This window comes from Callionymus lyra, chromosome 18 (assembly GCF_982586985.1).
Source record: "Callionymus lyra chromosome 18, fCalLyr1.hap1.1, whole genome shotgun sequence".
In the NCBI taxonomy this organism is placed as follows: Eukaryota; Metazoa; Chordata; class Actinopteri; order Syngnathiformes; family Callionymidae; genus Callionymus; species Callionymus lyra.
This window is the reverse complement of record NC_141835.1, coordinates 1,748,387-1,763,164: the sequence shown is the minus strand read 5'-3', so window position 1 is coordinate 1,763,164 and position 14,778 is coordinate 1,748,387. Positions and strand designations below refer to the sequence as shown.

Sequence of the window (14,778 nt, the reverse complement as noted above, 5' to 3'; positions counted from 1 at the left end):
TAAGAGAGGAGGAGGAGGAGTAAACCTGCAGTAAGAGAGGAGGAGGAGGAGTAAACCTGCAGTAAGAGAGGAGGAGGAGGAGTAAACCTACAGTAAGAGAGGAGGAGGAGGAGTAAACCTGCAGTAAGAGAGGAGGAGGAGGAGTAAACCTACAATAAGAGAGGAGGAGGAGTAAACCTGCAGTAAGAGAGGAGGAGGAGGAGTAAACCTGCAGTAAGAGAGGAGGAGGAGGAGTAAACCTGCAGTAAGAGAGGAGGAGGAGGAGTAGACCTGCAGTAAGAGAGGAGGAGGAGGAGAAGACTCATGTTGCTGCTGTGAAGGAGGAGAAGATAAAACAATCAACTCATGAGGTTCTTGATGTTCATCAGATTAATGACAAGAAGTGACTTGAACTTGTTTCACATCATCAATGATTTTCCATCAATGGTTTGTTTCTAATCTTTATTTTCTATTCAATTTCTATTTGAATGAATCTCTTGTTGCCAATAGCAACAGAAGCAGCAACGACTGAGATGAATGAGGAGCAGAAGAGTTTGATCAGTGACCACGTGATGGTGAAGACCAGGGTTGAAGAACGTGAGGATCTTCAGAGTGGATGATGTTTGATGTTGAGATGATGAAGATGTTGCTGAAGGTCAGAAGGTTTGAAGAACGTGAGGATCTTCAGAGTGGATGATGTTTGATGTTGAGATGATGAAGATGTTGCTGAAGGTCAGAAGGTTTGAAGAACGTGAGGATCTTCAGAGTGGATGATGTTTGATGTTGAGATGATGAAGGTGTTGCTGAAGGTCAGAAGGTTTGAAGAACGTGAGGATCTTCAGAGTGGATGATGAAGGTGTTCGATGTTGAGATGATGAAGGTGTTGCTGAAGGTCTGAAGGTTTGAAGAACGTGAGGATCTTCAGAGTGGATGATGAAGGTGTTCGATGTTGAGATGATGAAGGTGTTGCTGAAGGTCTGAAGGTTTGAAGAATGTCGCGAACACGTCGTCAGAGAAGGAACGTGAGGATCTTCAGAGTGGATGATGTTTGATGTTGAGATGATGAAGGTGTTCGATGTTGAGATGATGAAGGTGTTGCTGAAGGTCTGAAGGTTTGAAGAACGTGAGGATCTTCAGAGTGGATGATGTTTGATGTTGAGATGATGAAGATGTTGCTGAAGGTCTGAAGGTTTGAAGAACGTGAGGATCTTCAGAGTGGATGATTTTGATGTTGAGATGATGAAGATGTTGCTGAAGGTCTGAAGGTCTGAAGAACGTCGTGAACAAGTCGTCAGAGAAAGAACGCGAGGATCTTCAGAGGTGATGATGATGATGAGATGATGATGATGTTTGATGTTGAGATGATGAAGATGTTGCTGAAGGTCTGAAGGTTCATGTTGAACGTAAGAAGATACTTTTAAGAACCTTCAGGAGCATAGTGACTTGTGGTCGAACATCTGGACCGTCCAAGAGTGACCTTCAGAATAAAACCATCAGCAGACGCAGCTCTGTTCACGCCGCTTGAACAATAAAGTTTTGTGAATATATATGTTTAAGATTCTCTCCTTTTTTATATTTATCCAAGTACATGTTTTTAAATATACGTAGAAGCATTTATTCATTTTTATTTAAAATATTTATTCTTCTCAAAGAACAATTATTCAAAGATTTTTCAAATAATCATCTTTTCTTTAAAAACATCCGTTTGTTCTTCTCTTCCTTCATCAACCTCTCGACTCGTCCGGGATGACGTGGACCGTGACGTCAGAGCCACGCGTCATAATTCTCCTGATCTGTCCGTCAACGACCCGTCCGAGTCCACATGACGTAGTTGCACTTCCTGTCCTCCGCCGGCAGGGGGCGCGCGGCGACCCTGGAGAAAAGTGGGCGGGGCCGAGGAGCCGCGCCGGCGTCCACCAATCACAGCGCGACAAGGCTCGAGCAGCTCGTACTTCCCCGCGCTGCTGCTGCTGCTGCTGCTGAAGGTCCAAACGAACCGAACACAGACTCGAACCGAAGAACCGAGTCCTGGAGTCCTGGAGTCCTGGTGCGCAGACGCAGGAGTGACACCTTCACGCGGTTTTATCGCTCGACTGACGCGCGCGCGGACACGACCCGTCTCACCTGCGAGCACGAGCTTCTCTGGACTCTACCTTGGATCACGAGCATCGACGAGGATCCGGTTCTTCAGACCCGAACCTTCTTCAGACCCGAACCTTCTTCAGACCCGAACCTTCTTCAGACCAGAACCTTCTTCAGAACATCATGCCTCTCGCTCAGATCGCGGAACCATGGCCCAGTATGGAGCTGCTGCAGCTGGACCCGGAGGTACCTGAGCTCCGAGCCCAACTTCTTACTATTATTCTTCACCTCCTTCTTCTTCTTCACCTCCTTCTTCACCTTCTTCTTCTTCTTCACCTCCTTCTTCTTCACCTCCTTCTTCTTCTTCACCTCCTTCTTCTTCTCCTTCTTCTTCTTCTTCACCTCCTTCTTCTTCACCTCCTCCTTCTTCTTCACCTCCTCCTTCTTCTTCACCTTCTTCTTCTTCTTCTTCTCGTTCGAGACGCACGAGGATGTGATTTATTATCAGTGATTGATTCAGTTGTTGATAAAACTTTTGTGTTTTTATATTCGATAAATGATCCATATTTGTTATTTTATCGAGTATAAAATATCATAAAATGTTATTTTCTGTCATATTTAATTCAAAATGATGTCAATGTCTTGGTATTAAAACTCGTAAATAAATGGAAGAACAAGAGGAAAAACTAACCCAAATATTTTTGAAATAATCATTAAATGTATATATTTAAAAGTTGTTTGTCAAAGTACATGAAGGATTACTCACGAAAACACAGTTTAACTTTGTTTATAATCGAGTTTCTTATAAAACAAACACAAATTGTTGCTTCAGCATTTTTACAGTTTATACAAAACATAATGAAATATCATGACATTTACACAGTGTTGAAAATAAACACTATTTATTTCTTAGTGAAGGTTTACACTTTAATAATAAGAGATAGAAGTGAAAACACTTTAATTATAAAAGATAGAAGTGAAAATACTTTAATAATAAGAGATAGAAGTGAAAATACTTTAATAATAAGAGATAGAAGTGAAAACACTTTAATAATAAGAGATAGAAGTGAAAACACTTTAATAATAAAAGATAGAAGTGAAAACACTTTAATAATAAAAGATAGAAGTGAAAACACTTTAATAATAAGAGATAGAAGTGAAAACACTTTAATAATAAGAGATAGAAGTGAAAACACTTTGATAATAAAAGATAGAAGTGAAAACACTTCAATAATAAGAGATAGAAGTGAAAACACTTTAATAATAAAAGATAGAAGTGAAAACACTTTGATAATAAAAGATAGAAGTGAAAACACTTTAATAATAAGAGATAGAAGTGAAAACACTTTGATAATAAGAGATAGAAGTGAAAACACTTTGATAATAAAAGATAGAAGTGAAAACACTTTAATAATAAAAGATAGAAGTGAAAACACTTTGATAATAAGAGATAGAAGTGAAAACACTTTAATAATAAAAGATAGAAGTGAAAACACTTTGATAATATGAGATAGAAGTGAAAACACTTTAATAATAAGAGATGGAAGTGAAAACACTTTAATAATAAGAGATAGAAGTGAAAACACTTTGATAATATGAGATAGAAGTGAAAACACTTTAATAATAAGAGATAGAAGTGAAAAGACTTTAATAATAAGAGATAGAAGTGAAAACACTTTGATAATAAGAGATAGAAGTGAAAATACTTTGATAATAAGAGATAGAAGTGGAAACACTTTAATAATAAAAGATAGAAGTGAAAACACTTTGATAATAAAAGATAGAAGTGAAAACACTTTAATAATAAGATATAGAAGTGAAAACACTTTGATAATAAGAGATAGAAGTGAAAACACTTTGAAAATATAGATAGAAGTGAAAACACTTTAATAATAAGAGATAGAAGTGAAAACACTCTAATAATAAAAGATAGAAGTGAAAACACTTTGATAATAAAATATAGAAGTGAAAACACTTTAATAATAAAAGATAGAAGTGAAAACACTTTAATAATAAGAGATAGAAGTGAAAACACTTTAATAATAAAAGATAGAAGTGAAAACACTTTGATAATAAAAGATAGAAGTGAAAAAACTTTGATAATAAGAGATAGAAGTGAAAACACTTTGATAATAAAAGATAGAAGTGAAAACACTTTAATAATAAAAGATAGAAGTGAAAACACTTTGATAATATGAAATAGAAGTGAAAACACTTTGATAATAAGAGATAGAAGTGAAAACACTTTAATAATAAAAGATAGAAGTGAAAACACTTTGATAATAAAAGATAGAAGTGAAAAAACTTTGATAATAAGAGATAGAAGTGAAAACACTTTGATAATATGAGATAGAAGTGAAAACACTTTAATAATAAAAGATAGAAGTGAAAACACTTTAATAATAAAAGATAGAAGTGAAAACACTTTAATAATAAAAGATAGAAGTGAAAACACTTTGATAATATGAGATAGAAGTGAAAACACTTTAATAATAAGAGATAGAAGTGAAAACACTTTGATAATAAAAGATAGAAGTGAAAACACTTTGATAATAAGAGATAGAAGTGAAAACACTTTGATAATAAAAGATAGAAGTGAAAACACTTTAATAATAAAAGATAGAAGTGAAAACACTTTGATAATAAAAGATAGAAGTGAAAACACTTTAATAATAAAAGATAGAAGTGAAAACACTTTGATAATATGAGATAGAAGTGAAAACACTTTAATAATAAGAGATGGAAGTGAAAACACTTTAATAATAAGAGATAGAAGTGAAAACACTTTGATAATATGAGATAGAAGTGAAAACACTTTAATAATAAGAGATAGAAGTGAAAACACTTTAATAATAAGAGATAGAAGTGAAAACACTTTGATAATAAGAGATAGAAGTGAAAACACTTTGATAATAAGAGATAGAAGTGAAAATACTTTGATAATAAGAGATAGAAGTGAAAATACTTTGATAATATGAGATAGAAGTGAAAACACTTTGATAATAAAAGATAGAAGTGAAAACACTTTGATAATAAAAGATAGAAGTGAAAACACTTTAATAATAAGAGATAGAAGTGAAAATACTTTAATAATAAAAGATAGAAGTGAAAACACTTTGATAATAAGAGATAGAAGTGAAAATACTTTGATAATAAGAGATAGAAGTGAAAACACTTTAATAATAAAAGATAGAAGTGAAAACACTTTAATAATAAAAGATAGAAGTGAAAACACTTTAATAATAAAAGATAGAAGTGAAAACACTTTGATAATAAGAGATAGAAGTGAAAATACTTTGATAATAAGAGATAGAAGTGAAAACACTTTAATAATAAAAGATAGAAGTGAAAACACTTTGATAATAAGAGATAGAAGTGAAAACACTTTAATAATAAGAGATAGAAGCATCTACTAGTTTGACACGTGAAGTTATTGGGTTTTAAAGAAGTCGACTTCTATCCAGAGAGAAGAACTTTAGTTACAATTACGATAGTTGTAAATGTGACATTATTTAGTCAAAACACATTCAGTATCGACTCATGGTTCAAATCTTGAGGTTCATTTTAATTTTCAGCAAAAGAAAACTTTACTACTGTAGTGAAGGTCCAGGGATTTAGAGAAGGAAATTAAAAATATCACTTAAAATGCTCAGTTTCAGTTTTCCCTCCAAACTAAGCGACATCAGAGAGGAGCCGCCGGCGCGTCGTGATATCACCAAATCAATAATAAATCCTTGTACACGCACACATAACACTTTATAAATGACGCTAACAACTTAGCTCGTTAGCAGACGGTCAAAGAAAACAACTTATAAGAAAACAACGACTGGATCACTAGTGTTTGACTAGATCATAAGTTAGTATTACTTCACTGGATCACTAGTGTTTGACTAGATCATAAGTTAGTATTACTTCACTGGATCACTAGTGTTTGACTAGATCATAAGTTAGTATTACTTCACTGGATCACTAGTGTTTGACTAGATCATAGGTTAGTATTACTTCACTGGATCACTAGTGTTTGACTAGATCATAAGTTAGTATTACTTCACTGGATCACAAGTGTTTGACTAGATCATAAGTTAGTATTACTTCACTGGATCACTAGTGTTTGACTAGATCATAAGTTAGTATTACTTCACTGGATCACTAGTGTTTGACTAGATCATAAGTTAGTATTACTTCACTGGATCACTAGTGTTTGACTAGATCATAAGTTAGTATTACTTCACTGGATCACTAGTGTTTGACTAGATCATAAGTTAGTATTACTTCACTAGATCACTAGTGTTTGACTAGATCATAAGTTAGTATTACTTCACTGGATCACTAGTGTTTGACTAGATCATAAGTTGGTATTACTTCACTAGATCACTAGTGTTTGACTAGATCATAAGTTAGTATTACTTCACTGGATCACTAGTGTTTGACTAGATCATAAGTTAGTATTACTTCACTAGATCACTAGTGTTTGACTAGATCATAAGTTAGTATTACTTCACTGGATCACTAGTGTTTGACTAGATCATAAGTTAGTATTACTTCACTGGATCACTAGTGTTTGACTAGATCATAAGTTAGTATTACTTCACTGGATCACTAGTGTTTGACTAGATCATAAGTTAGTATTACTTCACTGGATATACTGAGCCAAGACGCGTCGCCATAGCAACCGAGCCTAACAAGCTGCGCCACACAGTTCACAGACGGACGGAGACGTAAACAACAACGAGACATAGAAGTACAAATTGACAACTTTACAGAACGTGACACTGATTGATCGAAGTGATCATTTAAGAAATGCTTGATTTATACAATAAAAAATGATAAATATCGTGATATGGATATTTTCTGTATACCGTGCAGACTTCCAGCTGACGGTTTGAGTTGGAGGTTCCAGGTTGTTCTGCTCGAGGGTTGAGTCACTGAACAGATGGTGTCGATGATCCTGTGAAGAGTTTGAATATCTATAATAATCTGAAGAGGATCAGTGTCTACTTCCTGCTTCGATCTGTCACAATAAAAGTCGTTTTTCAGAATAAGTTTCCTCTTGAGAAGCTTCTGGTCTGAAGGTCGAGTCGGTCGTGTTGAACTGATGCACAAACAAACCTTCTCTTCTTCACTGTTGGATCGAAGCTGCTGAGGACGTGCAGAGAGAGCTTTTCACAATAAGAGCCTCAGTAGATTTCTCTCCGTCCACCTGTGAGCAGCTTCTTAGCCTTCAGGCGTCTCTTCATTTCTTTCCCTTTCCAGGATATAAAAGCTGCTGCTTCTTCTACACTAGAGCTTCACGATATATCAAAAAAAATCCATATTGCGATATTGACACGTGTGTTATGATCGAAAAACGTGATAATTTATAACATTTTATTGTATAAATCAAGCATTTTTTAATCACTTCGATCAATCAGTGTCACGTTCTGTAAAGTTGTCAGTTTGTACTTTTATGTCTTGTTGTTGTTTACGTCTCCGTCCGTCTGTGAACTGTGCAGCTTTAGGCTCGGTTGCTATGACGACGCGTCTTGGCTCAGTGTATCCAGTGAAGTAATACTAACTTATGATCTAGTCAAACACTAGTGATCCAGTGAAGTAATACTAACTTATGATCTAGTCAAACACTAGTGATCCAGTGAAGTAATACTAACTTATGATCTAGTCAAACACTAGTGATCCAGTGAAGTAATACTAACTTGTGATCTAGTCAAACACTAGTGATCCAGTGAAGTAATACTAACTTATGATCTAGTCAAACACTAGTGATCCAGTGAAGTAATACTAACTTATGATCTAGTCAAACACTAGTGATCCAGTGAAGTAATACTAACTTATGATCTAGTCAAACACTAGTGATCCAGTGAAGTAATACTAACTTATGATCTAGTCAAACACTAGTGATCCAGTGAAGTAATACTAATTTATGATCTAGTCAAACACTAGTGATCCAGTGAAGTAATACTAATTTATGATCTAGTCAAACACTAGTGATCCAGTGAAGTAATACTAACTTATGATCTAGTCAAACACTAGTGATCCAGTGAAGTAATACTAATTTATGATCTAGTCAAACACTAGTGATCCAGTGAAGTAATGCTAACTTATGATCTAGTCAAACACTAGTGATCCAGTGAAGTAATACTAACTTGTGATCTAGTCAAACACTAGTGATCCAGTGAAGTAATACTAACTTATGATCTAGTCAAACACTAGTGATCCAGTGAAGTAATACTAACTTATGATCTAGTCAAACACTAGTGATCCAGTGAAGTAATACTAACTTATGATCTAGTCAAACACTAGTGATCCAGTGAAGTAATACTAACTTATGATCTAGTCAAACACTAGTGATCCAGTGAAGTAATACTAACTTATGATCTAGTCAAACACTAGTGATCCAGTGAAGTAATACTAACTTATGATCTAGTCAAACACTAGTGATCCAGTGAAGTAATACTAACTTATGATCTAGTCAAACACTAGTGATCCAGTGAAGTAATACTAACTTATGATCTAGTCAAACACTAGTGATCCAGTGAAGTAATACTAACTTATGATCTAGTCAAACACTAGTGATCCAGTGAAGTAATACTAACTTATGATCTAGTCAAACACTAGTGATCCAGTGAAGTAATACTAACTTATGATCTAGTCAAACACTAGTGATCCAGTCACTCGTCTCTTTCAACCTCCTTTGTTAAAGCAACATATTGTAAGAACTTTTCATCTCGTCTCAGTTGTTTTCTTAGAAGATCGTGAACTTCCAAACAAACCTGTCCGTCTTCTCCGTATGCTAACGAGCTAAGTTGTTAGCGTCATTTATAAAGTGTTATGTGTGCGTCTTCACCGTATGCTAACGAGCTAAGTTGTTAGCATCATTTATAAAGTGTTATGTGTGTGTCTTCACCGTATGCTAACAAGCTAAGTTGTTAGCGTCATTTATAAAGTGTTATGTGTGCGTCTTCACCGTATGCTAACGAGCTAAGTTGTTAGCGTCATTTATAAAGTGTTATGTGTGCGTCTTCACCGTATGCTAATGAGCTAAGTTGTTAGCATCATTTATAAAGTGTTATGTGTGCGTCTTCACCGTATGCTAACAAGCTAAGTTGTTAGCATCATTTATAAAGTGTTATGTGTGCGTGTACAAGGATTTATTATTGATTAGGTGATATCACGACGCGCCGGTGGCTCCTCTCTGATGTCGCTCAGTTTGGCGGGAAAACGGAGGCAAGTCCCGCGAGACTGAGCGTTATAAGAGATATTTTACTACCATCATGTCGACACCGAAGCATTGAAATAAACCTAAGGGAAATATTACATTGTTTTCCTTCTTTAAACCCCCGGACCTTCACTACAGTACTCGCTCCTGTACGGCGATACATTTTTAGGTGAAAGAAAAAATATCGCATTAATATCGATATCGCACTTCAAGACACTAATATTGAATATCGGACATATTTCCAATATCGTGCAGCTCTAATTCTACAGGATCTATATATTTATAAGTCTATATATTTTCCACCTCCAGGAGGCGCTCTAGCGGAAGAGACGATGTGAGGAAGACGATGGTTTAAACTTTTAAGTTGATGGTTCGGCTGATCAGGAAAAAAACCAATAAAGAAGCTGCGAGTAAGTGTTGGAGACGGCAGCGTAAAGAACCGATGTTAAAAGACGACAAAACCTTTAGGAGGGAAACATGAACCGATCGTTGGAGGTTCTGGTCGTGTTCATTATTTATTCATTATTATCGGTTTCACAGCCAGAGAAGAGTTTTATTTAATCAAGAAAAATGTCTAACTTTACGACACGATCACCTGTAAAGGGGCGTGGCCTAGACAAGGACAGATGACTGCTGCGCTCTTTCGTTTCTCGTTGCTGCCGCTGTTAAAAACTGATAACGTTTGTGGTGAATCATCTTTGATCATGTGACCTGAGGAACCAGGAAGTCTGAGTGACGTTCACATGATTCTGTGAATCTTTTCTCCTTCAGTTCAACATTTTATCAACATTTGTTTGAAAATGTTTTGATAAATTTTCCAGAAGATAATTTTACTTTTGATTTGACGGTTTTAAGTCTTTATTTGATAAAAGAAACTTTAAGTTGAACTGAAATATTTTCTCATCATATCTTTTTTCTTTAACAAAACTAATCAAAGTGATCGATCAAGATGATCCCTGATTGATTGACAGAAGGAAGGATGTATTGACGGAAGGAAGGATTGACTGACGGAAGGAAGGATGTATTGACGGAAGGAAGGATTGACTGACGGAAGGAAGGATGTATTGACGGAAGGAAGGATGTATTGACGGAAGGAAGGATTGACTGACAGAAGGAAGGATGTATTGACGGAAGGAAGGATTGATTGACGGAAGGAAGGATTGACTGACGGAAGGAAGGATTGATTGACGGAAGGAAGGATTGACTGACGGAAGGAAGGATGTATTGACGGAAGGAAGGATTGATTGACGGAAGGAAGGATTGACTGACGGAAGGAAGGATGTATTGACGGAAGGAAGGATTGATTGACGGAAGGAAGGATTGACTGACGGAAGGAAGGATGTATTGACGGAAGGAAGGATTGATTGACGGAAGGAAGGATTGACTGACGGAAGGAAGGATGTATTGACGGAAGGAAGGATTGACTGACGGAAGGAAGGATTGACTGACGGAAGGAAGGATTGACTGACGGAAGGAAGGTTTGATTGACGGAAGGAAGGATTGATTGACGGAAGGAAGGATTGACTGACGGAAGGAAGGATTGACTGACGGAAGGAAGGATTGACTGACGGAAGGAAGGATTGACTGACGGAAGGAAGGATGTATTGACGGAAGGAAGGATTGACTGACGGAAGGAAGGATGTATTGACGGAAGGAAGGATTGACTGACAGAAGGAAGGATGTATTGACGGAAGGAAGGATTGATTGACGGAAGGAAGGATTGACTGACGGAAGGAAGGATGTATTGACGGAAGGAAGGATTGATTGACGGAAGGAAGGATTGACTGACGGAAGGAAGGATGTATTGACGGAAGGAAGGATTGATTGACGGAAGGAAGGATTGACTGACGGAAGGAAGGATGTATTGACGGAAGGAAGGATTGACTGACGGAAGGAAGGATTGACTGACGGAAGGAAGGATTGACTGACGGAAGGAAGGTTTGATTGACGGAAGGAAGGATTGACTGACGGAAGGAAGGATTGACTGACGGAAGGAAGGATTGACTGACGGAAGGAAGGATGTATTGACGGAAGGAAGGATTGACTGACGGAAGGAAGGATGTATTGACGGAAGGAAGGATTGATTGACGGAAGGAAGGATTGACTGACGGAAGGATTGACTGACGGAAGGAAGGATTGACTGACGGAAGGAAGGATGTATTGACGGAAGGAAGGATTGATTGACGGAAGGAAGGTTTGATTGACGGAAGGAAGGATTGATTGACGGAAGGAAGGATTGACTGACGGAAGGAAGGATTGACTGACGGAAGGAAGGATTGACTGACGGAAGGAAGGATGTATTGACGGAAGGAAGGATTGACTGACGGAAGGAAGGATGTATTGACGGAAGGAAGGATGTATTGACGGAAGGAAGGATTGACTGACGGAAGGATTGACTGACGGAAGGAAGGATTGACTGACGGAAGGAAGGATGTATTGACGGAAGGAAGGATTGATTGACGGAAGGAAGGATTGACTGACGGAAGGAAGGATTGACTGACGGAAGGAAGGATGTATTGACGGAAGGAAGGATTGACTGACGGAAGGAAGGATTGACTGACGGAAGGAAGGATTGACTGACGGAAGGAAGGATGTATTGACGGAAGGAAGGATTGATTGACGGAAGGAAGGATTGACTGACGGAAGGATTGATTGACGGAAGGAAGGATTGACTGACGGAAGGATTGACTGACGGAAGGATTGACTGACGGAAGGATTGACTGACGGAAGGAAGGATGTATTGACGGAAGGAAGGATGTATTGACGGAAGGAAGGATTGATTGACAGAAGGAAGGTTTGATTGACGGATGACAGGTGATCAACATAATAATGTTTCCAAATATGAATCATCGAAGGTCGAAGGTCGAAGGTCGAAGGTTGAGTTCTGCAGGTACATGTTTGCTCAAGTACAGGCAGAGTCTCCACTGATCTGGGTGTGACTCGTGGTTACATTGTTGTGTTGCTGTGTTGTCGTCACTGGGGAGTGAAAGTGAGTCTTCAATTGTCAAGAGTGTGTTGATGCGACATGTTGTAGTATTTACACATGACTCTAGAAGTCGTAACTGCTGGACTCACTGTATCCTCTCGTCCTCAGTCGTAACTGCTTTCATTAGTTTTCAAACCAAAATATGTCCAAACATCAACAACACAACAACCTTTGAATGAAAGTTAATAACAAACAAAATAATAATAAACGAGTCAAACGCACAAAGTTTTTCTTCTCAAATTGAAATAAAAGATGTTTTCTGTCTTAATGTGTTAATTTAACGTTTATCCATAAAATATCCCACTGTCATTGAACGCATCACCGGTGTTTGTCTACATTAAAGTACTAACAACATCATGTATTAATACACAAAGTATCTAAAATGATGCCGTTCAGTCTTTCTTGTCTTCGATGTTTGAAGGAAAATCACTTCAGTGCAGAAAGAAAAACTAAAAGTGTCTCTTGAGTCGCGACACTCGCTGGGATCGGTTCTGATCCGAAGATGTTTCTCAGTTGCCAGGAAACCAAGCAGAGACACTGGTGTCCAGATGAAGTCCAGGAGGTGTGTGTGTGTGTGTGTGTGTGTGTGTGTGTGTGTGTGTGTGTGTGTGTGTGTGTGTGTGTGTGTGTGTGTGTGTGTGTGTGTGTGTGTGTGTGTGTGTGTGTGTGTGTGTGTGTGTGTGTGTGTGTGTGTGTGTGTGTGTGTGTGTGTGTGTGTGTGTGTGTGTGTGTGTGTGTGTGTGTGTGTGTGTGTGTGTGTGTGTGTTCACACTCTCCTTTAATGAACTCTTGAATCACAGTAATGAAGGTGTGCGTCCGATAACAACACAACAAGCACACACTTGTCTTCAGAACCACATTCATCTTCTTTATCTTCGTCGTCATCATCGTTACTTTGTTCCTTCACTTTGTTTGTGTCGTCGTGAAACTTTATTGCAGACAAACGACAAGAAGCTGCAGAAATAAAGTAGAACAAATAAAGTTTTATTGAAGAATATTCTCTTGTTGACGCCTGAGTGTCGCTTCGTTTACTCGTTCATCGTCATGGCGACACAATAACTGACAGTGAGAGAAGCTCTGAGTAACTAAAGTATCTCAACTGTTTATTCATTTCATTTTTTTTCTTCAATCTCATCTTGTACATGAATGTCATACATGTACCACCAAACAATTAACTATAATCCAACAATTTTCAACTATAATCAAACAATTTTGAACTATAATCAACAATTTTCAACTATAATCCAACAATTTTCAACTATAATCAAACAATTTTGAACTATAATCAAACAATTTTCAACTATAATCAAACAATTTTCAACTATAATCAACAATTTTTAACTAGAATCCAACAATTTTCAACTAGAATCCAACAATTTTCAACTATAATCAAACAATTTTCAACTATAATCAAACAATTTTGAACTATAATCAACAATTTTGAACTAGAATCCAACAATTTTCAACTAGAATCCAACAATTTTCAACTATAATCAAACAATTTTCAACTATAATCAACAATTTTCAACTTTAATCAACAATTTTTAACTATAATCAAACAATTTTCAACTATAATCAAACAATTTTAACTATAATCAAACAATTTTCAACTATAATCAAACAATTTTCAACTATAATCAACAATTTTCAACTTTAATCAACAATTTTTAACTATAATCCAACAATTTTCAACTATAATCAAACAATTTTCAACTAGAATCCAACAATTTTCGACTATAATCAACAATTTTTAACTATAATCAAACAATTTTCAACTATAATCAAACAATTTTCAACTATAATCAAACAATTTTCAACTACAATCCAACAATTTTTAACTATAATCAAACAATTTTCAACTATAATCAAACAATTTTCAACTATAATCAAACAATTTTCAACTATAATCAACAATTTTTAACTATAATCAAACAATTTTCAACTATAATCAAACAATTTTCAACTATAATCAAACAATTTTCAACTATAATCAACAATTTTTAACTATAATCAAACAATTTTCAACTATAATCAAACAATTTTCAACTATAATCAACAATTTTTAACTATAATCAAACAATTTTCAACTATAATCCAACAATTTTCGACTATAATCAACAATTTTTAACTAGAATCCAACAATTTTCGACTATAATCAACAATTTTTAACTATAATCAACAATTTTTAACTATAATCAAACAATTTTCAACTATAATCAAACAATTTTCAACTATAATCAAACAATTTTCAACTATAATCAAACAATTTTCAACTAGAATCCAACAATTTTCAACTATAATCAAACAATTTTCAACTATAATCAAACAATTTTCAACTATAATCAACAATTTTTAACTATAATCAAACAATTTTCAACTATAATCAAACAATTTTCAACTATAATCAAACAATTTTCAACTATAATCAACAATTTTTAACTATAATCAAACAATTTTCAACTATAATCAAACAATTTTCAACTATAATCAAACAATTTTCAACTATAATCAACAATTT

General features: G+C 35.9%; 1 protein-coding gene across 2 annotated transcripts in view; it reads left to right on the top strand.

Annotated features, from left to right (window-relative positions):
* Positions 1-1,916: 1,916 nt before the first annotated feature.
* The window catches only part of rps6ka1 (ribosomal protein S6 kinase a, polypeptide 1), a 55,915-nt gene continuing 43,053 nt past the window's right edge, over positions 1,917-14,778 (top strand). The window contains exon 1 of one of the 2 annotated variants that reach the window (XM_087779475.1): positions 1,917-2,307. In XM_087779475.1, the coding sequence (XP_087635601.1) occupies positions 2,245-2,307 (63 nt within the window). In that variant the 5' untranslated portion in view covers positions 1,917-2,244. The remainder of the gene's footprint in view (positions 2,308-14,778) is intronic. The other variant, XM_087779477.1, reaches the window with a different exon arrangement.